The sequence below is a fragment of the Phodopus roborovskii genome, unplaced genomic scaffold (assembly GCF_943737965.1).
Source record: "Phodopus roborovskii unplaced genomic scaffold, PHOROB, whole genome shotgun sequence".
Taxonomy (NCBI): domain Eukaryota; kingdom Metazoa; phylum Chordata; class Mammalia; order Rodentia; family Cricetidae; genus Phodopus; species Phodopus roborovskii.
This window is the reverse complement of record NW_026125281.1, coordinates 13204497-13229641: the sequence shown is the minus strand read 5'-3', so window position 1 is coordinate 13229641 and position 25145 is coordinate 13204497. Positions and strand designations below refer to the sequence as shown.

At 45.9% G+C, this 25145-nt stretch overlaps 1 protein-coding gene across 1 annotated transcript in view; it reads left to right on the top strand.

Moving 5' to 3' along the window:
- The first annotated feature begins 22036 nt into the window (after positions 1 to 22036).
- Rab2a (RAB2A, member RAS oncogene family) overlaps positions 22037 to 25145 on the top strand; it is a 66258-nt gene continuing 63149 nt past the window's right edge. The window contains exon 1 of the mRNA XM_051197391.1: positions 22037 to 22226. Coding sequence (XP_051053348.1) covers positions 22181 to 22226 — 46 coding nt within the window. The 5' untranslated portion in view covers positions 22037 to 22180. The remainder of the gene's footprint in view (positions 22227 to 25145) is intronic.

Genomic DNA, 25145 nt, shown 5'->3' with positions numbered 1-25145 from the left:
AAATGCACACAGCTGGGAATGTCACCCAGGCCCTAGCATGCACCAAGGCCCTGTATTTGTCCCTTAGCACTACCAAACAAAAACAGCAGAAAGAAGATAGGAAGGAAAAAACAAAGCAAACACTTAAGAGTATAAAAGAATGCATGGGATAGATATGTGATGGATGATTAACTTGCTTGTCAATCCAATATGCTTAGGGTTTCCTGAGATACAAAATTCAGGGCATGTCTGTGAAGGAGCTTCTAGATGAGGTTAGCGGGGGTAGGAAGACCCACTCTGAGTGTGGGCAGCACCCACTGTGGGCCAGAGTCTGAAACAAAGGCAAAAGCTAGCTGAGCACCAGTGCTGGCCAGGGCTACCATGTGACCAGCTGCCTCAAGCCCCTGCTACCATACCTTCTCTGCCATGCTAGATGACACCCTCAACATGTGAGCCAAAATCCTCACCCTCTCCCTTTTGTTGACCATTTGATCATAGCGATGAGAAAACTAATTAATACCAAAAAGTGGTACTGAGGATATCAGAGTATCTATTAGGAAGAGGTAGAGAGTGGAAGGAGAGAGAGCAACAGGGAATTGAACATGATCAAAATACATTATATGCATATTATACGAATGAGTGAAATATAGCAATGAAACCCACTGCTTTATTTAATTAATATACACTAATAAAAAAATTTGAGGGCTGTGGCAATAGCCCAACTAATAGAAGTACTTGTCTACCATGCACAAAGCCCTGGGTTCAATTCTCAGCTCCTTATAAACCAGATGGATGGTCCACACTCAGGTACTCAGGAGATACGGGAGAGAGGATCAGAAGTTCAAGGTATTGTCTCTGCATGGTGAGTGTGAGGTCAGCCTAGACTTCCTGAGACCCTCTCAAAAAAAGATAAACAGCCACAGCGATGATTTACTATCTTCAAAACTAATTTTTTAGCAATGAATTAAGAATTAAAAGATAATAACCAAGGTTTGAATATGACAATACAAGAAAGTAATGCGCTAGGCTTTACAAGTGGACATTACAGAGTGAGGTTACCAGCACAAAGGAATTGAATGCTTACACTAAAATGAGGGTCTTCTAGGAAGGAGCTGTAGACATCGCTCAGCAGTTAATAGAACTAGCTGCTCTTGTAGAGGACCAAGATCAGTTCGCAGCACCCATGTGGTGGTTCACAGCTGTCATTAACTCCAGTTCTAGGGGATCTGATGACTTCTTCTGACCTCTGTGGGCACCCTGCATGTGTGTGGTACGCAGACATACAGGCAGGCAAAACACGTATGCACACAAAATAAATAGACTAACAATCATACAAAAAGGATCTTCTAGATAAAACATAACCATATTTTTATGCCAAAAAAAAAAATGTTGCCTGCTGGGAGGTCATTGGCATCACAGAGTTAGGTGACAACCCAATGAAGTATCATGTGCCTTTAGTCTAAGTTTTCAAGGGATACTGGTCCTTTGAAATAAAAACGGCATTTGGTGTGTTGGTGGGGAATAAGATAGAATAGGGTGGGGGAAAGAGGGAGGGGTAGGAGGTAGAGAACATGGAAAAAGAAGGCATTGGAGAGATCAGAGACCGCTTCTATCGCGCGCGTTCTGTGGATCTCAGCATCTTTAAAAGCTAAGGAGGAGGCTGGATCAAGCGCAGCGCAGATGTTTATGGCTTTGGAACTTTCTCCTTTAGGAAAAAGCAGGGGCTGACCCACACAACACTCCTCGGGAACGGCAGGGAGCAGAGGGGCACTGGGCTGGGCTTACCGCCACTTTCCACCCAGGCAGGCGCTCTGAAAGCCTGGCGATCCCACCCACACTTTTGCTGGGGTTTTCCCGTGGCACTGCCCCACGTGCTAGTTCAGGACTTACTCATCGCAACACTTCCTGGACCCCGCTGCTCCAAACCTCTGCTCCTTCCTGGCCCTCTGGAATGTTCTCTCCCACCTCCCTCTCGGCCCAGGATTCTACCACCACCCTGCCTGGAACCCTTTGACACACCCATTGTAGTGCCCCAACTCCTGCTGGGGCTAGCTTTAACTCCTTAGGGTTCATCATATCACCCAAGCACTGACTATAGAACCTAACAGCGTCAGACGGTGAGAGCCAAACAAGGTACAGCCATGAACTTGGACACTGTACAATGGGCTGATTACTAGGTTAGGCCCAGATACAAACCAATTATAGAAAAGAAACTGCATCCATTCTTCCTAAAACATAAGTCCTCCTACCCACACCTAACTCGAGTGTAGATATAATAAGGTAAGATTTATTTCAACAGTGTTCATACTGTATTATTATTATTATTTGTATTTTATGTAGGCAGTCTTTCTGATCTATGTCTGTTTTTCTATCTAGAGGGACAACTATTTTCTTGTGTTCGTTTTGAATGTCATGTCAGTACACACGTTAAGAAAGGGTCTGATCAGACCAAAGTTGCTCATTTTTTACTATAAAAGTGCAATTATGATAAAGAACTATGCTTCAGCTAGCTGAATGACCTGGACATCACTAACAGCCAGTGTTGTAAATGTTTTAAGTGTTCCTGTGTACCTTGCCCATGTGGCCAATCTGATTTCCCACAGTTTTGGAACCCTTCTGCATCCTATGACATTGATACTAGTTGGGTAGAACCAGGAGACTCTCAGGACAACAACACAAAGAAGAACCGATCCCCTTCACTATGAAATTTACAGCTCTGGGTATGGGTGAGTGGGAGCCTGATAGAAATGCAAAGCCTGTCTGGTCTCCTCCCTTAGGTGTTATGACAGGCCCTTGGCTATGTGAGTCAGAAGGCTGGCATTACCCCTTTAGAGTTAGGCGATCTTCAGCTTTAAGGTGGTGGCTAAAGTCATGACAGTGGTGGTAATCTTTATTGCAAATGAGTAATGAAATAGGCGATCTTCAGCTTTAAGGTGGTGGCTAAAGTCATGACAGTGGTGGTAATCTTTATTGCAAATGAGTAATGAAAGGCAAATGGAGGAGGCGGATAAGTAGTCGGGGGGGGGGGGGGGGGGGGGGGGAGAAGAGCCCATCTGTCTCAGCCCATTTTGTGGGACCAGATCTGCATATCGCAAAATGGGTAAATAACAAAGAACAGAAATGTGTTTCTCAACAGCCCAAGTTCACGATGACTGTGCCTGGTGTCTCACTGCTGTGTTCTCCTGGGGCTTGTTCTTCTCCCCCACAGAACCAAAGCCAATGATGCCCTCCCTACCAGTTCTCCTTAACAGGAGCACCTGTCTTTAATCCACACATGAACTCACAGTTTGGGGCACCTGAGCATCTCAACTAGGCAGTTTGACTGGTTTGGTTTTTCGAGACAGGGCTTCTCTGTGTAGCTTTGAAGCCTGTCCTGGAACTCACTCTGTAGACCAGCCTGGCCTTGAACTCACAGAGATCTGCCTGCCTCCGCCTCCCAAGTTCTGGGATTAAAGGTGTGCAACACCACTGCCTGGCATTTTTAAATTACTTTTAGAAACTAATATTTGGATGACTAATTATACTGCATTTCATTTCAACTGCACATAGAGAATGTCAACTGAGTGTATAACCCATTTCTGACACTGACTGTGCTATACTGGCAGAGACCCTACAGTTTATGGACAAAGTCTCCTACAGGACAGCCCTCACTTCCAACAGTCAGGTCCCCAGGATAGCCTCCCTTCTTAGTGACCATGTAAATCCAAAGTCTCCACAACCTCCTCACATTTGATCTTTGCTAGAGGACGGTGTTTGCAGTAATATTTTATTATGAAGGATGCACATAGCCACATGAGGTGTGGGCTTGTAAAACTATACGGAGACTGAGGCAGGAGGATTCAAGGCCAACTTATGCTAATAGCAAGTCTCTCTCTCTCCCGTGTGTGTGTGTATGTGTGTGTGTGTGTGTGTGTGTGTGTGTGTGTGTATACATTTATATAATTTATTTTTATTTTGTGCTCACTGGTGGCTCACACTTCACATCACTGTTCATCATCAAAGGAAGTCAGGACAGCAACTCAAACAGGGCAGGAACTTGGAGCAGGAGCTGATGCAGAGGCCATGGAAGGGAGCTGCTTACTGGCTTGCTTCCCATGGCTTGCTCAGCCTGCTTTCTTATAGAACCCAGGACCACCAGCCCAGGGATGGCACCACCCACAGTGGGCTGAACCCTCCCCATCAATCACTAATTAAGAAAATATCCTACATGCTTATTTACAGTCAGATCAATTGAGGTTCCTTCCTCTCAGGTAAGTCTAGCTTGTCCCAAGTTGACATAAATCTAGGCAGGACGAGGTTCTATTCTTCAACAATTAACAAGGGAGGAGGAAGAGGCAAATGGGAGGGATGGAGGAAGGGAGGAAGAATGAGAAGAGAGAGAAAGAAGGGGAAGGAAGGGAGGTATAAAGTTGTGATAGGCTTTCATGGCCCCCAGTGAACTCTGCCTCCTAGCATTTTGCCCTTTTGGTAATCCATACTCTGATTCTGGCCATATAGTTAACTCACAACACTCCCACACTATAAGAAATGTAAGCAGGAGTTTGATGAGTTAAGGGTAGTTTCTTAGAATCAGCCCTCATGCTGTAGGGAAGCTCCACAACCACATACGGGTCCCTGTGAAGAACAACCTAGCGGCAATGGCCAACAACGCAGCGAGCTCCAAGCAGGTAGCCTGCTCCAACCACCAGTCTTTTAATCTAACTATTTCAGCCCACACCTGAGCAACCCCAAGAGTCGTAGAAATCTGTATAGTGAGATATTCACTTTGTCGGCACCTGTGGCACTGACCACACCCATTGTGATGGGAACAGGGGCTGAGGATACCTGGGGAAGGGGCCCCGGAGCTCTCTCCTGCTTGCATCCGGAGGCATCCTTGGGACCAGGAACCTGCTGGTGTTCATCTGTCTCTGTTGTAAGTTATTTCTCCCTGAGTAAACATCTATTCAGCCTATTTGTTTCTTCTGATCCTTATTAAACCACTGTATATCTTGACTGGTGTGAAACAGCACCAAGCAACACAAACACAAGACCATGAGAGAAGAACCTAAGGACCCTAAGTAAAGCTGCTTGTTGGAAGAAAGCAGCCTTCACAAGGGAATCAACACTTTGCACAGAATCAGTTCAGACCAGGACAGCAAAAGCCTGTGTCTGAAGGAAAGCCTTAAAGAAAAGTCATATAGCTTATATGAAACATATAGAAAGGCAAACATATAAGAACATGTACACACATTAGTAACAGCATATTTGAGCAGGAATTGAAAGCCCAGAGCTAACAGCTATTTCTGGTTTTGCTTACTAATATAGACTTGCTGCTATGAGCCATCTGTGCCATGAACTCACTGTGCTCAGACCATCTGTAATGTTCCTAATCCAATGGTTTTAAAGGGTGGCACATGCCCTCATTAGAAGATATTAGCACCTCAAAAGTCATCTGTTGCAAATGGCAAGACGCTGATGGCTCTGCACTGCATAAAGCAACTCAACATAAATGAATCTCCATAAGAGAGGGAAGGAACGAAGCGGCATGCTCTTAGCGCCTTCTACAGACCTGGCTGGTCCCCAGTCTCTTACTCATTGCCCCTCTTGGTAATCTCATAAGCAGGTATGTTACTCGTTTTTATTACTCAAGAAAGTAAGCCTTTCTATGTTTATTAACTTCCCCTAAGATCACGCAGCTCAAAAAAACGCAGATGCCTCCTTCCAAAATCTGTAATCTCCATGGTAGCTGCTGCTGGCTGCCTTCCCTGATGATTTCTGTTCTTCCCTCTAGACGTTAGTTTAGATTCTCCCAGGCTGCCAGTGGGCTACCTTCTCGAGTGTTCCTCTTGTCTGTAGAGTGTTTCTTAGCAACGGGTTCAACCGACATGTGCAGCTGGTCAGTTCCTCTGCAGGAACGTTCCGTGCACTTTGAGATATTTAGCATCCCTGAACTGTGCCGTAATCCTTTCACCAACCCAAGATGCCCACTCATTCCTTCATGCCAGTGTTTTGCTTGTGGACGCCTGCTCCCCAGGGTGTGTTGTGGTTTCTGCCAATGATAGTCCAGTGGTTTACTTGGTAGTTGGTAAGCCAGCCATCAGAAGGAATCTCTCCCCTGGAAGGAATGGTCAGTCCTGCATAAGAAAGGCGTTTGGACCGATGAGGTGGAAGGGAAAGTCCGCTGGGAGGTCCTGTGCACAACACTGAGCACTCTGGATAGAGAGAACCTGGAAGAAACAGCTCCTTAGCCCTGGAGGGTTCCTCGACCAGGTCACCCACACCCTGAAAATGAAGGGGAATGCTTGAAGCAAGTCGCGCCTCTCGGGAAGACAGCTGCCAAGCAGCAGTCCCTCGTGCATCCCTGGACTTTTTCCGGTGAAAGACCCAGCAGTTTACCATGTTGTTAAGTCAAAGATAGTAAACAGTAACTTCCCAGTACTGGGCTTTCACTTGTTAACAAGACAAATGCCTTACCTGATATTGCCCCTTTAATGGCCTGAGCTTGTAGCTCAGTTGGCAAGTCACTTGGCTCGCAAGCAGGATGCCTAGGATTGATCCCCAATAAAAAGCAGGCATATCACAGGGAAGAAAGAGGGTCAGCCAGGGTCATCCTATGCCACATAGCTAGCTCAATGCCACTTTCTCTCTATGAGACCAGCTTGAAAAGGGTGATGGGGTGGGACACTTAAGCCTAGAGACCACACTCATTTGAGCCACTGGCCTCACAGGGACAGAAAGCAGACAGATTTCTAGTTAACACTTCCTCTTGTGTGCTCCACCCAGCTGCCTCTGGTGACCATTCCATAAAGGGACAGCTACACATACTTGTTCAACTGGCCCTGCCACCACACACACACACACACACTGATGACACAGTGGCAGAGTAACCACACCTAGTCACAGTGCTCCATAGGATTTGTGTCTGCTTGGGTTATTTTGTTGTTGTTGTTGTTGTTGTTGTTGTTGAAACAGGGTTTCTCTGTGTAGCCCTGGCTGTCCTGAAACTGGATTTATAGACAGGCTGACCTCAAACTCATAGAGATCCACCGCCTCTGCCTCCCAAGTGCTGGAATTAAAGGTGTGCGCCACTGGAAACTGCTCATAGCATGCCACCACTGCCTGACATTTTTTTTTTAATTCACTTTATGTGTATTAAAGTGTGTACCTGTTTGCCTGTTTGTGTACCATGTATGTGCAGTACCTACAGAGTCCAGCAGAGGACATCAAATCCCCTGGAGCTTGTGTTACAGATGGTTAGGAACCACCTGATGTGAATGCTGAGAACTGAACCCGGATCCTCTGAGAGAGAAGCAAATGCCCTCAACTAAGGCGCTGTCTCTCTAGCCCTTTTGCTGCTGCTACTACTACTTCTATTTCTCCTCCTCCTCCTTCTCCTCCTCCGAGTTTTATGAGGCTAGCCTCAAACCCTGTTTCCCCTGCCTGTGAAGTGCCTGGATGCCCTTGCCCCACCCCCTTCCCAGCTCAGGGTATCCCAGCCTGGAATCTATAATGTAAAATGTTTGTACTTTCAAAGTATCATAAGTTCCTGACCTTTCTGTTCGGAATGTCGGTTTGGGCTGTTTTGGGTTTTGTGTGTTTCTTTCTTTGCTTTGGATAGTGTCAGCGTGCTTGAGTCAGTTGGGAAGAAAGTCTCCATGAGGGATTGTGAAGATTATGAAGCCTGTGGGTGTTCGTTTCTGTAAGAGGTTTTTAAAATTGGGCTAATGAGGTGGGAAGTCCCACCCTCAGTGAGCTGGTACCACTTAATACCCGCCCCCCCCCCATGCAACAGCGGGGTGCTGATGAAGGACTCGGCTTCTAGACTGGAGATGCAGTGTGGTCAGCTGACTCCCTGACCATGATGGAGGACAGCCTGGAACTGTGACCTCTAAAATACCTTTTTCTCCCTTGAATTGCATTTGTTCAGGATATTTTCTAGTAAGTGGAAAGTAAACTAAGACATTAGTCCTTTCTGCATGGTCTTACTCTATTTTCTCCATGGAAGACGTTCTCTTCTGGAGCAGGAGGGGTCCTTTGCTTGCCCCCTTGGTCCTGCTTCCTCCAGCCTCTGTCTTTCCTACACTATAGTGTTTGGTCAGACCTCTCCCAGGATAGCCAGCCCTCCCTCGGGCTAGCACTGACATGCCTTTAAGATGCTCCCTCTTGTCTTCCACAGCTGGCTTCCTTCAAAGTGACACCCTGGCTTGCTTCTATGCTCTTCCGTGTTTACAGCCCTTCCAACCCACCCTTCCACACAGTCTTATCATCGCCACCACTGAGTTCCCTAACAAAATTCCATTGGTGCTTATCCGTTATCTCTAAATGATTGGCCTGTCCTCGATTTGACCAGCACAGTGTCTTCTTTCTACTAAGTGTATTAACCAGTGCCTCTTCCAAAAACTTTATCTTTAGGGCTGGAGAGATGGCTCAGTCGTTAAGAGTACCAGTTGCTCTTCCAAAAGAACTGGGTTCAATTTCCAGCAGCCGCATGACAGGTAATAAAGTCTGTACGTCCAGTTCTGGGGAAACCAATATACTCTTCTGGCCTCTCTCTATGAGCTACATAGTTAGTTCCAGACTGGCATGCAACATTAAAAAGCAAACACTCTTCCTGTAGTATCTGTTCTACCACCTCTTACCTAGGACTAAGTAAAACATACAGGAGGTGACTCTTGGGACTAAGGTCCTACTGTGCATCTCAACAGTAAAAGTCAAGGCAGAGCCTCCTAACCTGTCTCATGACCAACTAAGTTACTTATTTTAACCTTTGTGGTAGCATGATTAGAGAGAGAAATTGCAGACAAAACCCCCCCAAAAGGCCGTTTCCATGGTGGTGATAAGGACACTCCCACTACTTTAGTCCTGAAGCACAAAATAACCCGAAATAGTAGACAGCTGCTTTCCTATTGCGCTTTTCTTTCTTTAATTCTTGTAAGGAAATAGCTACGATGGCCACTTGGCTTTGGTGGAGGTGGGCTGCTGTTTTTCTTTGTTCCGTAGCTTCGGAGGGCCTTGAACTCTGATGCTCTGTCCTTTCCTGCTTCAGGGCTACTATTATAGGTGTGACCACCACACCAGACCAAGCTCTGGAAAACTGTCCCTTTCTGCTTCCTCACCAGAAGACTGACTGCATTTTATGGAACAACATGTTATCCTACTGTGGAATCCAAAATAAAACCAATCTTTAATTAACGGGTTGGAACTTTGTCCCTTAACAATAGGTTCTGAAGCCAGGCTTTGGTGGCTCACGCCTCCAGCACTCGGGAGGCAGAGGCAGGCAGATCTCTGTGAGGACAGCATGGCCTGCAGAGTGAGTTCTAGGACAGGCTCCAAAACAATACAGAGAAACCCTGTCTCGAAAAACAAAACAAAACAAAAAAGAAAAAAAAATAGGTTCTGCCTAATTGGATTCCATAGACAGTGTGGATGGAGTAATTCTACCTTTCTTTAGCCCTAACTGAAGTTTAACAAGTGGAAAAGCAAAGAAGCCATCAGAATCACGTATGTGATTTTTGAGAAAATATTTATTTACATTTTTATGTATATTAGTGTTCTGTCTGCATACATGACTACAGATCCCATTATAGATGGTTGTGAGCCACCATGTGGGTGCTGGAAACTGAACTCAGGTACTCTGGAATAGCAGCTCTTTACCTCTGACCAATCTCTCCAGCCCCATTTATGTAATTTTTTTTTTTTTTTTAGCAAATTAAAAAAAAAAAAGGTAAAAATTAAAGCTAGATCTGGTGGTGCCTATGTCTGATCCCAGATGGAAGCTGTTTGGAGGAAGTTCAAGGTTAGCCTTAGCTACTCAGTTTGAGACAAGTATGAGCAACATGTAACTCATCTCAAAACCATAGCAAAGCAACAAAAGAAGTGAGACCTGAGGTTATGCAGTAAGGCTGCTTACCAGGGTGGCTGTGGTGACTCACAAAACGGGGGAAAACAAAAACCCACAGGCTTGCACAGAGGCCACAGAAAGCCTGCAGGAAAAGGAATTCTGTAAAAATACATCTACCCAGCAACTGTCTCTTCAACCTCAGACCAACACCACCCTTGTTACTAATCACATGGCCAAAGAACACGCTTGTTACAAACCACATGACTGAAGATTATTGTTTCCAAATATCTGATGTACTCTTCCTCTTCTTTATCTTTAAAAGCCTCCCTTGAGAGTGGGGATAGCTCAGTGCTACAGTACTTGTCTCGCATGTGCAAGGCCCTGAGGTCAATGCCAATAAGTGGAAGGATCGAAAAGGATGAGGATTATAAGAAGAAAAACATACATTATACTGATATGAATTTGTGCCTGGAATATTTGGGTGCTTTCCGCATGATCTGAGTTGGATTCCTCACAGTTGTTTTGATAAGACAGTCAGGGCTTTACTAGATAGAGGCTAAAGGGGCTGTTGTTACAAAGGAAAAATAACCCTAACACTAAGGAAATAGAAGCAGGAGGATTAGGAGTTCAAGGCTAGCCTAGGCTACATGTAACGGGGAAGAGGGAGGGAGAAGGGGAGAGAAAGGAAAGAAGTGGGAAGAAAGAGAACATAAAAGAAAATAAGTAAAATATTGTTTACTGTTTCTTTCTGGTGATTTGAACCCAGAGCCCTGAGATTGCTTAGTATATGTTCTACCATAAATCTACACCCTAAACCCCACTGCCTAATTAAAAACTAGAAAATCTAGGGCTGAGGAGATGGCTTAGTAGTTAAGGGCATGGATTGTTCTTGTAGAGTACTCAGGATCAGTTCTCAGCACCCAGATGGTGATTCACAAGCATCTATAGTAACTCCAGTTCCAGGGCATCCAATGCCATTTTCTGACCTCCATGGGCACGAGGCACACATGGGGGCCAAGCACATGTAAGCAGGTAAAACACTGTCACACAAAATACATCTTAAAAAACTTTAAAGAGAAAGCATAAAGTTCCTCAGCCTACTCATTTGTTTTGAGAAGAATCTTGCTGTGTCACTCAGGTTACTACCCTTGAACACCCTCCTGCCCCAGCATGCCAAGCGACACAATTACAGACTTGCAACACCACACCTACCTCCCCATCCAATTCAGAATCACAGCTTCCCTGTTTCAGGCTTCAAGGAAATACGTAACTGACAATATGGCCTTTGCTTTTTATTTTATTTAATTTATTTATTTATCTACTTGTTTCAGTGTGTGTGTGTGTGTGTGTGTGTGTGTGTGTGTTGTGTACACGAAGGTGCCACAGTGCGTGTGTGGAAACTTCTCCTTCCACTAAGTGAAAGTGAATTTGGGTGATTGAATTTGGGTGGCCAGACTTGGCCGCAAGCCCCTTAAGCTGCTGTGCTAACTCACTATCCCTAGTCATTGGACTTTATAACGAAGCTTCAGCTATTAAATTGGCAGTCAGTTTGTCCACTGATAACTAGTGTTCAAAGCCAGCATATAGGAATGGCATGCATTTGTGACATATGTGCTGATAGGCCCTACCTCGTAGGCCTTGAACATTAACCTTGTGACTTTGATGCTATTTCTCCTATTTTCAGGTTAAGAGACTGAGGCACAGATTGGTTTCATAGTGTGGCTAAGTCATAAAGGCAAAACTGAAGATCCAGATCGGAGCCCATGGACAGAACCTGCTGGTAATTTGAATTTACTAAGATGTCTGAAGTGGCTATCCTTCAGAATAGGGGATGGCCCCCCTCAAGACCTTAAAAAAAATGACACTATCAAATAATTTTTAGCAACTGATATGGCCAGGCTTAGGGCATAACTCAGTGGTATGGCATTTGCCTGGCATGCACAAGGCCATGCATTCCATCCCTAAAATAACAAACAAATAAATAATTTGTGTTAATTGCTAATTCAGGAGACCCTTTTCCCCCCATTTAAATAAGCAACATTGAGTAAAACCACTGAGCCAAAATTACAAGTGTCTGCTCAGGCCAAAAGAGAATGGGGTGGGGTCAGGATGAATAACGTGAGACAGCAAACGAACTCAAGGCACTGAGCTTTCTAGATTTCCTACCATGGAAACATTGCAAAGCAAAGCAGGTGAGTTGAGCATGGTCAGAGCAGGCCAGCCACACCAGCATTCACAGGGTAGAAATGTGAGTCTCTCAAGTTCCAGGGTACCCTAGGCTGCGTATGTGAATTCACTGCCAGGATGGATTGCACGAATAAAGGGGGGGGGGGGGGAGGATATGGTGTTTTGAATGAGAAGGTTCCCATGAGCTCACATTTTTGCATGCTTAGTCCCCAGTTAGTGAACTATTTGAGAAGGGTTAAGAGGCATGGCCTTGTTGGAAACATGTCACTCAGGGAGATCTAGAGGCCTCAGAAGTCCACAAGGCCCAGTTTCTCTCAGGCTCACCCTGCCTGCTGCCTGTGGATCGGGATGTTCAGCTCTCAGCTCCTTCTCCAGCACCATGCCTGTCTGCATGCTGCTGTGCGGACCACCAGGATGATGATGTTCCAAACCTCTGAAGCCATAAACGAGCCCCGGATCAAATGGGTATTTTTTCCCTAGAATTTGCCTCGTTTATGGTGTTTCTTCACAGCAATAGAACATTGTCTAAGGGAGGTAAGGGGGGGAGGGAAAGTAGAGAGGAGAGGTGAGTGGAGGAGAGCGGGAGGGGGGAGGAGGAGGGGAGGGGAAGGGGGAAGGGGAAGGGGAAGGGAGGGAGGGGAAAGGAGAAGGAGGGGGAGGGGGAGGAGGGGAAGTGGGAGGGGGAAGGAGAGGAGAGGAGGGAGGAGGGGGAAGGGGAGGGGGAAGGAGAGGAGGGAAGGGAGGAGGGGAGAGGAAGGAGAGGAGGGAGAGGGGGGAGGGGGAAGGGGAAAGAAAGGGGGGAGAAGAGACATTTGTTCACACTGTATTCAATCAGTTTTAACTCCTCCACACGCTACATTTCGCCTGGGCTTTACCAACCCTGCAGTCTGGGACAGGGACTTGTCATTGCCATTTGACCTTCCACAAGCCTCATCAAGTAGGTTAATGGAAGTCTATTCCTGAAGGACGGAGCCACTCTTGGTGTGCAGAGCAATCCCATTTCTGGGACTGATTTACCACATGTACCGGCCTGAGCAGTCTCCACAGATGAAATATATCCCTTCTGTGGGAACATAAAGCATGTATAATTTCCTTGTGGTGCACAAACATGGTTTGGCAATTTGCTAAGATGGTGACTTCTAAATTTTCTGTGGAGGTCGGAAGTCGCCATTACCCACAGATCTAGTGACCCATGCTGTCACTCACTAACTGTGACAACATGAGAAATTATTTGCCTTCTTTAAGCCTCTTCCTCTATACAGTATTGTTTAACGATGTCATAGTTTTTCTCACTTGACACACATGTTTAGAAGGACCCTCCGTTAAAGCACTGCCTCCATCAAACTGGCTGTGGGCGTGTCTGTAGAGCATCTTGTACCTGTTGTGATACTGCCCAAGAGGGACGATGGCCAGTTGGGTCCCAGGAGCCCCATGGAGGGTGAGAGACTGATGTGCCATGCAGACAGCTCTCACATGAAAAGTTTATTGGGAGGGGGAGGGGAGAGAGAATGGGAGTGCAGAGCAGCCTTGTGAGAAGAGAGAGGGAGAGAGGGAGGGGAGGGAGGGAGGAAAAGGAAGAAGGTCTGCCCCGCTTAAGGGAGGATGGCAAAGCCTATGTACAGAGACCAGGGTGCTGCTTGCATAGTGAGCATGCGTGCAGGAGTGACAAACTCTGCCAGGTCTCCAAGGGGTGGGCTGGTGTGTCTGAACGCTAACACTATCCACTTGGGTGAGGCCATCTCTATACAGGTGAACCTGAACTGTGCAAGAATGGTAGCTGAGGGGGTTGGAGAGAAGGCTCAGTAGTTAAGAGCACTGGCTATTCTCCAAGAGGACCCAGGGTTCAATTCCCAGCACCCACATGGGAGCTCACAACTGTCTGTAACTCCAATTCCAGTGGATCTGGTACCCTCGCACAGATATACATGCAGGCAAAACACCAATGCACATAAAAATAAATAAATCTTTTAAAAAGAAAAGGAAGCGGAGCAAGCCAGAGAAAGCAAGCTCACTAACAGTTCCTCTGTTGGTTTTGGCTTCAAGGCAGGCTTCAAGGTTCTGCCTTAAGTTCCTGCTAAGGCTTCCCTCAGTGATGGGCTGTAACAGCACACTGATTTTTAAGCTTGTCTCCAGCTTTCAACCAGCCTCCTGTGGCTGGAAAAATAAACACAGTTGGCCCTTCATATCCCTGGGCTCAGTGTCTGTGGACTAAAAGTATTTGGGCGGGGGGTATGGGGGGCTACATCTGCATCAAATGGATAGACTTTCCCCCCTTGCCTTTATTCCTTAAATAATATAGCACAGTGTCTACTGCTGTGAAGAGGCACTATGACCAACACAACTCATAAAAGAAAGCTTTTCATTGGGGGCTGGCTTACTCTCAGAAGTTTAATCCATTGTCATCATGGTGGAGAGCGTGGTGGCACACAAAATACTGAAACAGTGGCTAAGAGCTACATCCTGATCCACTGACAAGGCCTAGGCCTAGCACTTCCTCCAACAAGACCACACCTCCGAATGCTTCTAATCCTATCAAAGACTTCCACTCCAGGTGACTAAGCATTCAGATATAGGAGCCTATGCAGGGCTATTCTTACTCAAACCACCACACATGGCAACTATTTACGTAGAACAAATGGAAAGTACTAAAAATGGTATAAAGTAGACAGGGAGACCTACATAGTCTATAAGCAAATTCTGTGCTGTTTTATATACAGGACTTGAGCACCTGTACAATTTGGGTCCCGGGACCAAATCCCCATCTGTAACATCTATACCAGGATATGACCACATCTTTGTGTGTGATGGACAAAGTGGTTAAAAGTACAGAGATGAAGACAGGATCCACGTTCCTCTGGTCTAAGCAAAAGAGACTACACTAGTTTTCAACTCTACGTACAAGTGATTGAGTAAATGTAATCTGCAGATCTAAATGTATCCCTACCTCAGTTCTTCCTTATTACCTATAAAAACTATACACGTAAAACACAAGAGGAGTGACAGGATGGGGCTGGCAAGATGGCTCAGTAGATAAAGGAACTTGCCACCAAGCCCTATGGTCTGAGTTCAATACCTGGGTCCTGGAGCATACGCATCTCCCACCCCAACATATAACCGAGCAATCAACATAATGCAATCTAAAAAAAAAAAAAAAGTTAGAATGAAGAGGCACACAGACCTGAATAAAGTATCCTTTTTCAGATTTTATCTGAAATATTGACAATGCAGGGCTGGAGAGACAGCTCAGCAGTTCAGAGCATGTACTGCTTTTGTAGAGGACCTGACTTCAGTTTCCAGGACCCATGTGGCCACTCAAAACCACCTGTCACTTCTTTGGGTTCAGGCTTATGACAGCCAGGCACCAAGATGACTCCCAGGGACTCTAGTGTTAATGCCTCTGTGGGACCAACTGGACCGACAATTAGTAGCATGTGACTTTTGGGGCAAGGCCATAAAAAGATACTGAGGGTTTTACTTTGTTCGGTCTCGAAATGCACATTTTGGAAGAATCCAGCACTTTGCCATGAGAACGCTCAGGAGGTCCTAAGGAGAGAGCCTCCTGGTAATGAATGGACTGATGCCCTTGGCATCTTCAGCCCTGCCTGAGGGATGAAGTGCCATCCAAGGATGCCTTAAAGCAGAGCTCTCAGCAAGACTACTCTTAGATCTCTGTTTTTGATTTTATTTTGTTTGTTGTTGTTACGAGGTGGGGTCCCATGTAGCCCAGGGTAGCCTGCACCTCACTATGTGGCTGAGGATGAGCCCCTGGTCCTTGTGCCTTTTCTTCCCAAGTGCTAAGACTACAGGGGCATACCACCAGCATGGATTCCTGGTACACGAAAATCATGTGAAAAAACAAGTTGTTTTTATTGTCTAGAATTATGCTTTACCTTTTCATAATCTATTCATTTGTGTTTCTTTTTGGGGGTGGGGCAAAGTCTTGCTGCCTTGCCACAGTTAGCCTAGTACTATGAAGCCCAGGGTTGCCACGAACTCACAGCAAGCTTTCTGTCTCAGCCTCATGGATGCTGGGATCAAAGGCACATATCACCCATCTGGCTTATAGTATTCTCCAGAAATGAGTTCCAGATCCCTTAAATTAGGAAATGAGTGAGAAACAAAGACAGGCATGGCGGCAAAAGTCTGCGATCCCAGAATTCAGAGCGGTGGGGTAGGAGGACGGCAGGTTTGAGGTTAGCTTGGGCTACTACTGGGGTTTGTGGGGGGAGAGAACAGTAACGATTCTTGGCATAAATTTGAACCAATATGTAGATACAGACTTAGATATAAACATGCTGATAGAAATGTTAAATTAAGCAGGGCGTTGGTGGTACACGTCTTTAATCCCAGCGCTCGGGAGGCAGAGGCCTGGTCTACAGAGTTCCAGGACAGGCTCCAAAACAATACAGAGAAACCCTGTATCAACGCCCACCACCACCAAAAAAAGTTAAATTATTTATCTATTTTTTGTGTGTGTGTGTGTGTGTGTGTGCATGCCACTGTGGCCACATGGAGGTCAGAGGACAATTTGGAGAAGTACCTGTTTTTCCCCAAGCTGCAAGGATTTTTGACTCTGCTGATGTCATTTTCCTCGGGTTCCATACGTTGAGAATCTTGAGGACTGTTTAGAGCAGAGAGGATGATACAGCAGAGAGAAGAGATAGACGAGTACTGGAGTATGATGTCATAGTTCTCTGTAACGTTTATTTTGTCTCAGACAGATGACATTGGTGACACTTCTCCCAGGGACAAAGCTAGCTTCTCATTTGCCCTGAGTATAGAGACAAAGGGGGTTTCTCTTTACTGACACTTGGCTATCCTTAAAGAGAGTGTTGGGGCACATAAAGGTGACTCTGCTTCATCTTGACTCAAGGTTGGAGAGTTCAAAACTGTTCTTACTGTCCCAAGGTTAAAGACAAAATACCTAAAGGTTTAAGGCTTGGCTACTGTAGGATGTTTTGGTCTTGGTAGCAGATGTCTTATCTAAATAATAACAGACTTGGACTGAGGTGTGTATACTCTTGACCCTCAAGGCGGAACAACAGGTGTGGTTACCAAATGCTATGGAGGGTTACGGGAAGAAACTCTGTTCCTTCCTTACACATGATAAAGAAATCTTGTGCCATGTACTCCTTTCGGTTGGGGTACTGAAGAATGTTGAAGAATAAGCTTGGGGCGTTCAGTATTCACTGGATCGCCCTCCTGACTCTGTCCTGTGTCTCTGTCTTTTTCTTAGCATCTTTACCTGCTCTTTCTCAAGCCACACGCCCCCTCTCAGGCACAAACCTGGCAAGTCTGCTGGATCCAACCGAAGGTCCACAGACAGGCGATGACAGATTGGCCCTGCAACATGGGGCTACTACAGAGGGCGACCACAAGAAAGGACGTTGGAGCACAGGTGAGGTATTTTCCTCATGTGCCACATCCTAAACCCCAGTCTTCCAAACCAAGGAATATCTGGAGTTTAACACAAAGTGGAGCACATACGCAAGACAAAGCAGGGGTGGGTAATGGAGAGAGAGAGCTCCGCAGTCTAGCCCATGCTTAATAAGGCTGAGGCAAATGGTCCCAGTGAGAGACTGTCTCATAGAAACAGGGTGGATGAACCTGAAGACATCTGGGTTGAGATTGACCTCTGGCAGGCACACACACACACACACACACACACACACACACACACACACACACACACACACACACACACACAAAGAGATACAATCAAGCAATAAAAGCAAAAGTTCTGTAGCAGTCAGTGTTGCAATTGTTGTTCTAAAGACAGGGTCTTACTATGTAACCCAGCTTGGAAATGGCCAGTCTTCTGCCTCAGTCTCAGCTGGGAACCCTGAAAGAAACAGGTCTCTTAACATAGTCATAGCATAGCCGGGCAGTGGTGGCACAGGCCTTTAATTCCAGCACTGAGGAGGCAGAGGCAGGCAGATCTCTGTGAGTCTGAGACCGGCCTGGTCTACAAGAGCTACTTCCAGGACAGCCTCCAAAGCCACAGAGAAACCCTGTCTCCAATATATATATATATATATATATATATATATATATATATATATATGGTGTGTGTGTGTATGTGTGTGAGTGTGTGTGTGTGTATAGCCATATACACTGTAAAGAATCATACATGTGTACTATAGTATACATGTTTTCTCCTAGCAGTAATGTTCTTTTTAAAGTCTGAGTCTATCTGCAGTAACTGTAGTATGTGAGCAGCTAGACTATCTCTGTTGAATAGAAGGAAGTTTCCAAGAGGAGTTTTTCAAGGTCAAGTTAGTCACTGGAAAAAACAGACCTCACCTCAGGTCTCCTGGAGTCCAACAGTGGAGCATCTCCTGGCTGCTTCTTACAGAGTCACCGGGGAAAAGAGCCAATACTATTTTCAATTATTACTATTATAGTAACATAGTAAACTAGTCATTACTATTCAATAATAAAGTACTTACTATATTAAGTAACATGGTAAAATAAAAATGACTATTACTGTTTTAACTGACTTAAGTTTTTACTAATTATCATTTCAAATATTCAGAAAGTGCTGTCATAAAAATGAGATTACTGTGGTTTCAGTATTGAATATTCCTCTGATCCATGGGCTTAGTCTGTTCCCTAGAACTTCTCTTTAACTATCAATTTATAGGGGAAAGAAGAGTTTACCCAGAAAAGAAAGTTTCTTATCAATGTGCACACATCGACTAAGGATATGAATTTGCCATTTCAGATTTTGGAACTGAGTTGTAGCTCAGTGGTAAAGCCATTGCTTATATGTGTAAAGCCTTGGATTCAACCCCCAGCAGCACAAAACAACACACACACACATACACACACACACACACACACACACACAGAGAGAGAGAGAGAGAGAGAGAGAGAGAGAGAGAGAGAGAGAGAGAGAAAGCTTTCCCAATAGGCTTTTTGAAGGATGAGCAGAATGGAGCAGTAGACAGGAAGAAACCTGATTTCAATAGGTCATCAAAAGGGAATGTGTTGGTTTGGATGAGAATGACCCCATAGGTTAGTGTTTGGGAAGGATTAGCAGGCCTTGTTGGAGGAGGTGAATCATTTGGGATCAGGCTGAGGTTAAAAAACAAAAACAAAACAAAACAAAACAAAACTAAAAAAGTCTTTGCCTTGTAGTTGTTGTCTCAGGATATAGGCTTTCAGTTACTGTCCCTGAGCCCCTCCTGCCTGCCAGAACGGTCATGGACTAACCCTCTGAAACTGTAAGCAAGCTCCCAGTATACTCCTCCTTCTGTAAGTTTCCTCAGCAGCTAGGAGAGTGTGCTGCTTTCCCAGAGGACCCAAGTTCAGTTTCCACGCCCTGTATCAGGCAATAAACACATGACATATATTCACACACACACACACACACACACACACACACACACACACACACACACAAATAAAAATAATAACATAAATCTTTTTTGTTTGTTTGTTTGTTTTTTGAGACAGGGGTTCTCTGTGGCTTTGGAGCCTGCCCTAACCCTGGCTGGACTCACAGAGATCCTCCTGCCTCTACCTCCCAAGTGCTGGCCAGAACGCCAGGCAACATAAATCTTTAAGCTTCTTTCTGGGCCAGGAATTGAACCTTGGGGCTTTAAGCATGCTAGGCAAGCACTTCATCACTGAGCCTCAACCCTAAGCCTTAGTTTTTATGTTTAAAATATTTTCATTTTTCTTTTTGTCACACACATTTGCTCTTCAGTTCATTTTGTTTTCATGTGTACACATGTACATGTGTGTTCAGATACATGTACATCTATGAGTCAAGAGCCAGAGACCAATGCTGGGTGTCCTCAATTGCTCTTCACCTTGTTTTTTGAGGCAGGGTCTCTCGGTGACCCTGGAGCTTGCTAACTCAGCTGGATTCCCTGCTCAGCAAGACCAGCCTGTGGACACTGGGGATCCAAACTCAAGTCCTCATGTGTGTGCAGGAAACTATATCTCCAGCTCACACTTTGCTTTTCAAAGCGTCATCATCCACATTTTCCAGAGAAGTGAACTGAGGCGCAGAGGAAGATTTGGAAATCAAGTGGACTAGTGAGATAGCTCAGCAGATAAAGACACCTGCCTCTGGACCTGACAGTCTTGAGTTTGATCCCTGGGACCCATATGTTTTGGGAGAAACCAATTCTAGGAAGTGGTATGCTGACCTACTGTCGTGCCATAGCATACACATGCCCACAGTCATAGATGTACACAACAATCCAGCAAAAGATTCCCCTCTAGAGCTATGTATATACTTGTTTTTCTTCTACACATCTGGTTCTTCCCTTCAAATTTCCCTTGTGTCTCCTGTATAAAGCTCCCTATGTATTTACCTCAGCACACAAGACCCTGTGTGGCCTGCATAGACAACTTCTCTGGCTAGCTATTTCCTCTAGGCGAATATTCCTGATTTCCAAAGGAGGCTAAGCTTCTATAAACATTCTATAGGATTTTCAATTCCAGTAACTTTTGTTACTTGTCCTGTCCCTGAAACTTGGGCAAATCACCTCCAAGTATTGCAGCAAAACCTACTGAGCAATTGCTGTGGTAACCAACTACAGCCATCCTAGCGTGTCGCCATCAACAGTAATTACAGAATGACAGGTTCCCAAAGTCTGCAGGAAGCAGACCACTAAAACCCACCCATCCTTTGTCCACCAACATTTCTTCCCATTGCTGAACCACTAAATTAGCTTCCTTATAAACTTTAAATTCCCTGAGCAGATCTATGAACGTTGATTTGTCTCCTTATTCCTTAGGCTCGTGCGTGCTTGCGTGCGTACCTGCGTGCGTGCATGAGGTCGACTTCCTCCTTCCTCTGTGGTTTCCAGGGAACGAACTCAATTAGGCTTTACATGGCAAGCGCTTTATCTGCTCAGCTATTTTGGGGATACACTTTTTTTTTGAGTCAGGGTCTCATGCTAGCACCCCCCAGTGCTGTGAAGAATGATCTAGAACTCCTCCTGATCCTCCTGTCTCTATCTCCCAAGTGCTAAGATTATAAAATATGTGGCTGGCTTGTAGTAACTTTTGTCCTTATGATACACTTTTATTCATGTCTGCTTCAGACATGATCTCTCTAGAAAACTATTCAGATACTTTAACTTTGTGCTCTACTTTTCTCAAAGCCTGGGCTTTTAAGAATTGGGTCTGTCTCTAGTTGATTCTACTTACAATATATTCAGAATACATTCAAAGACTAAAAAACCCTTCAAACTGTACACACAGCCACCAATGGCGTTTCCTCAATTCGATCATGTAACTTAATATTAGGTGTTTCCTTAATATTCAGTGTTTCATACAATACATACACAGAACATGATTTTTAAATTTTTATTTATTTAATTTTGTTTTGTTTTACGAGACAGGGTTTCTCTGTGGCTTTGGAGCCTGTCCTGGAACTCGCTCTGTAGACCAGGCCGGCCTCGAACTCACAGAGATCCGCCAGCTTCTGCTGGATCAAAGGCGTGCACCACCAACGCCCGGCTCACAGAACAAGATTAAGCCATATAGGCACACATTACATAGCGCTTAGCACCACGGGCCTGACCTAGACGGCATGCAAATGCACATCTACTTGACTATTTATACAGACTTGCTCTTGCTTTTGCATATTTGCAGGAGCAGCATAAGTAAGAGCATATAGTATTCCGACCACAGGGACGTCCCACGGGTACTTCCGCCCGACTTCCTTTCCTCACACACCGAGCACTACGCGGGGCTGGCTCCCGCATCGCCAAACGCCTTTTCGGTAGTCGGGCGCGGCCACCGCACCGAACGCCCTCCCCGCCTCCCGCCACGCGGGCCGGCGGCCGAACCCAGCGAGCGGGCTCCGCTTTCCCGGCGACTGCCCGGGCTCTCGGCCTGGTGGGCGGGGCTCCGGGGTGGGCGGGGCTCGCAGCGGCGGGCGCGGCCACGGCTCCGCCCCTCTCCTCCGGCGGCGCCGGCGGCGGCAGCACTTCCGGGTCGGCGCGGAGGCGGGGCGGAGGCGCCGCGGCTGTTATTGTTCCGAAGGGCTGGGCGGCCGCGATCGGCGCTGTCAGTTCGTGCCGCCGCTGCCCCTCGGCCCTTTCTGCTGGCTCTGACGGCGGACGACGGCGGGCGGGGCCCGGGTTCGCGGCCGAGCGGCGCCGGTGAGGGCGCGGAGGAGGCGCACAGCGGGAGGAGGAGCCGTGAGCCAGGCACGGAGCGGCCGCGGCCATGGCGTACGCCTATCTCTTCAAGTACATCATCATCGGCGACACAGGTGAGGCGGCCGGCGGGCTGCGGCGGGCCGGGCCGGGCCGGCGGGGCAAACGGCGGCGGCGGCGGCGGCGGGCGCGGGCCGGGCGGCGCCTCCCTTCCTGCCGTCCTCCCTCGCTCGCCTCCCTGGCCGCCGCTCCATTTCCGCAGTGCTGGCGCTGGTGACGTGGGCGCTGCGAGCGGACGCGGCCTGGCCGGGCCTTCCCCGCTCGGCCCGGGCCTTCCCCGCTGCAGCCGGGCCCCGCGGCAGCCGTTTGCGACTCCCGGAGCCTGTGACAGCAGGGCGGCCGGCCCCGGGGCCCCCCGCCGTCACTGGCTCCTCCGCGGCCCGAGGGGGCAGAGGGAAGCCGAGCGGGCCGGAGCGTGACGGGCCCCGGGCCGGGGTGTTTTTTTTTTTTTTTTTTTTTTTGTCCCCGGTCCCACCTCCCCGACCTGCACGCTTCCGCCTAGGCCTGGGCAAGGCGCACCCTGAAGTGGGGGCAGCCTGTTAAGGAGAGGAAAATACTGAAAAATAAATAAATAAATAAACATCTATCTATCTATTTATTTATTTATTTGTTAACATTCTCAACTTCCAAGTCCGAATAAGTCAGATCACATGACTTGATGGCAGGGCTGTTCCTTTCCCGGGCATTAAAGCTCTATAGGGCCTGGAGACTCTTGCCACGTGTATGCTGGGCTTATTTGATTTGGTAGTAATGCAAGGCTGGTCAGTGCTCAGGGTGTGAGCATACTGTGGTATGCTGATTGAGGACTGTTGGTTTGGGTTTTTTTTTTTTGTTTTTTTACTTTCAGTTCTGTCAAGTCACAACTGCTGATTTTCAGGTGACCTCGTGTATACATTTGAAGCAAAAGCAAAAAGAAATAAAAATAAAAATAAAAAAACCCCAAAAAACCAACCCCTCCCCGAAATCAATTCCCACTTAAAGATATGACCCTAATAAGTTTCTCAAGCAAATAAACAAGCTCTTTATGAAATACTTTTAAATACCTGTGATTTGGGCCTTCGAATCTAATAATAAACCTAAAGCTTGTTCAGGTGTTAAAACTATTAATACACTGGAGTCTGATTTCCGTGGTGACTGTTGCACAACTCTGGACCCTTTGCACAACTTTGTATATGTTGAAGCAGCTTGAGGTTGCCCTATGATTCTATAAGTAATTGTAGGAGAATGTTGATTGCTACCTAAAATAACTTTCTTCAGTAAATGTAGTTTTTCAGCAGAGTTTATTTTGGGGTGTGTGTGTGTGTCTGTAAGGAAACCAGATTGTTTTTTAATGCAAGGTACTGGGTAAAGCCGTATTTGAAAACTGTTTGGAAAGGGGGGGTGGTCTAAAACCCCCTGAGTTATAAAATAATGAAGTTGGAGATGTCAGATTAACTACCACATGCCTGGGCTTGTGAAACAATTGACTGACCACTAGGTAGCAGAAATTAGGCTTAGAAGGGTATCTTGTTTTTATTGGGGTCTACTGTAGATTAATAACGCAATGTGCAGGGAATAATGGGACTGCTAATATGAGCAAGCTGGTGCTCTGTTCTCATGAAATTTGTCCTCATCCAAAGACAGTTCCTGTGCATTTGAAGGGAAGGTATGCCTTTCTTGGTGTTCTGTTCAGATCAGGCACTTGACTGCTTGACATTGGGCTGTAGAGTAGCCCTTTGTCCACACTCCAGTTCAACTAGTGTAGTTTAACATCAGTTTAATCTTCCTGAAATATCTGGGTCGAGAGGCACACTCCTGCTCATTCATACCTTTGCCTTTTTACTTGACCCTCCATGAACTATAAAGTACCTGCCTGTTCTTGGAGCATTCTTTCCCACTACTTCACCTTCTCTTGCCTGTGATGCCCAGTGGCTAGTTTTTGATGCTTTCCGTGGTCTCTCCTCCTTCCTCTGTTTGTCCTGCCTTCTCTATCACAGTCTTTCCCTGTGAAATTTTGTTAGTCTTTTAATAAAAGCCCTGCCCAGGTCTTCCGAATGCCTTCAGAATCAGCACATCTTATTCTCTTACCTATGCTGATGTTCTCCTGGTACCTTGGTGAGAATGACTGCTTATTTTCTGGATTATGTTTCTCAATTTGCATCACTTTTTCCCCCCTGTATTTATTCCAGACTGATTTTGTAGGTATTTGTATAGGCATCTGCATTTGCTTCTGTACTTCTTGAGAGTAGAAAGGGTGTTCTGTGTGGCTCTGTGCTTTAGGATGGACCTAGTCAAAGATAGGTCTCATGCATTTGATTAAATTAACCAGGAGGCAAACAGACCACACTAGTTCTGCTACTTCCCAGTGATAATTTCAGTTTTTAATCCCAATTGCACTATCTTTTTGCTGATTGATTTCTTCTTGTACCATTTTATTTCATTGAAAGTATATATAATGTGGGTTCACCCTCATTAACTCCATCAATTGAGATCGTCTTATTTTTTAGTAACAGTGTGAAAAATGTGTGTTGGAATAAGGGAAAATACTTATGTATATTCTTGGTGTTAAATAATCATTCTTGGGCTTGTCTTCTGAGTTGTATGTGTTTTAAAAATAAGGTTAAGGCCAGTGAGATGATTCAGTGAGTAAAAGCAGCTGCCACCATCACTGATGACCTGAGCTTGATGCCTGGGACCCTCGTGGTGGAGAGAATTGACTCTCACAAGTTGTCTTCTGACCTCCATTTGCATGTACACATAGATATAAAATCAATGAAATATGGAAATAAATGAAGATAAATCTAAGATGCACTTTGATTGCCTGAACGAAAGGAACCCACTGAGCATAATGTGACTTCCAGAGTTGCTTTCAAAGAAAAGGGTCTCTTTTTTAATGTTTGTATGAGCATGGTACAGTTTTCTTAGTGTAATGCCTAATGCAGTTAAAATGTAGTTTTTATGTTTGTTGGTAGTATCTTTCTGAGAAATCATTTACA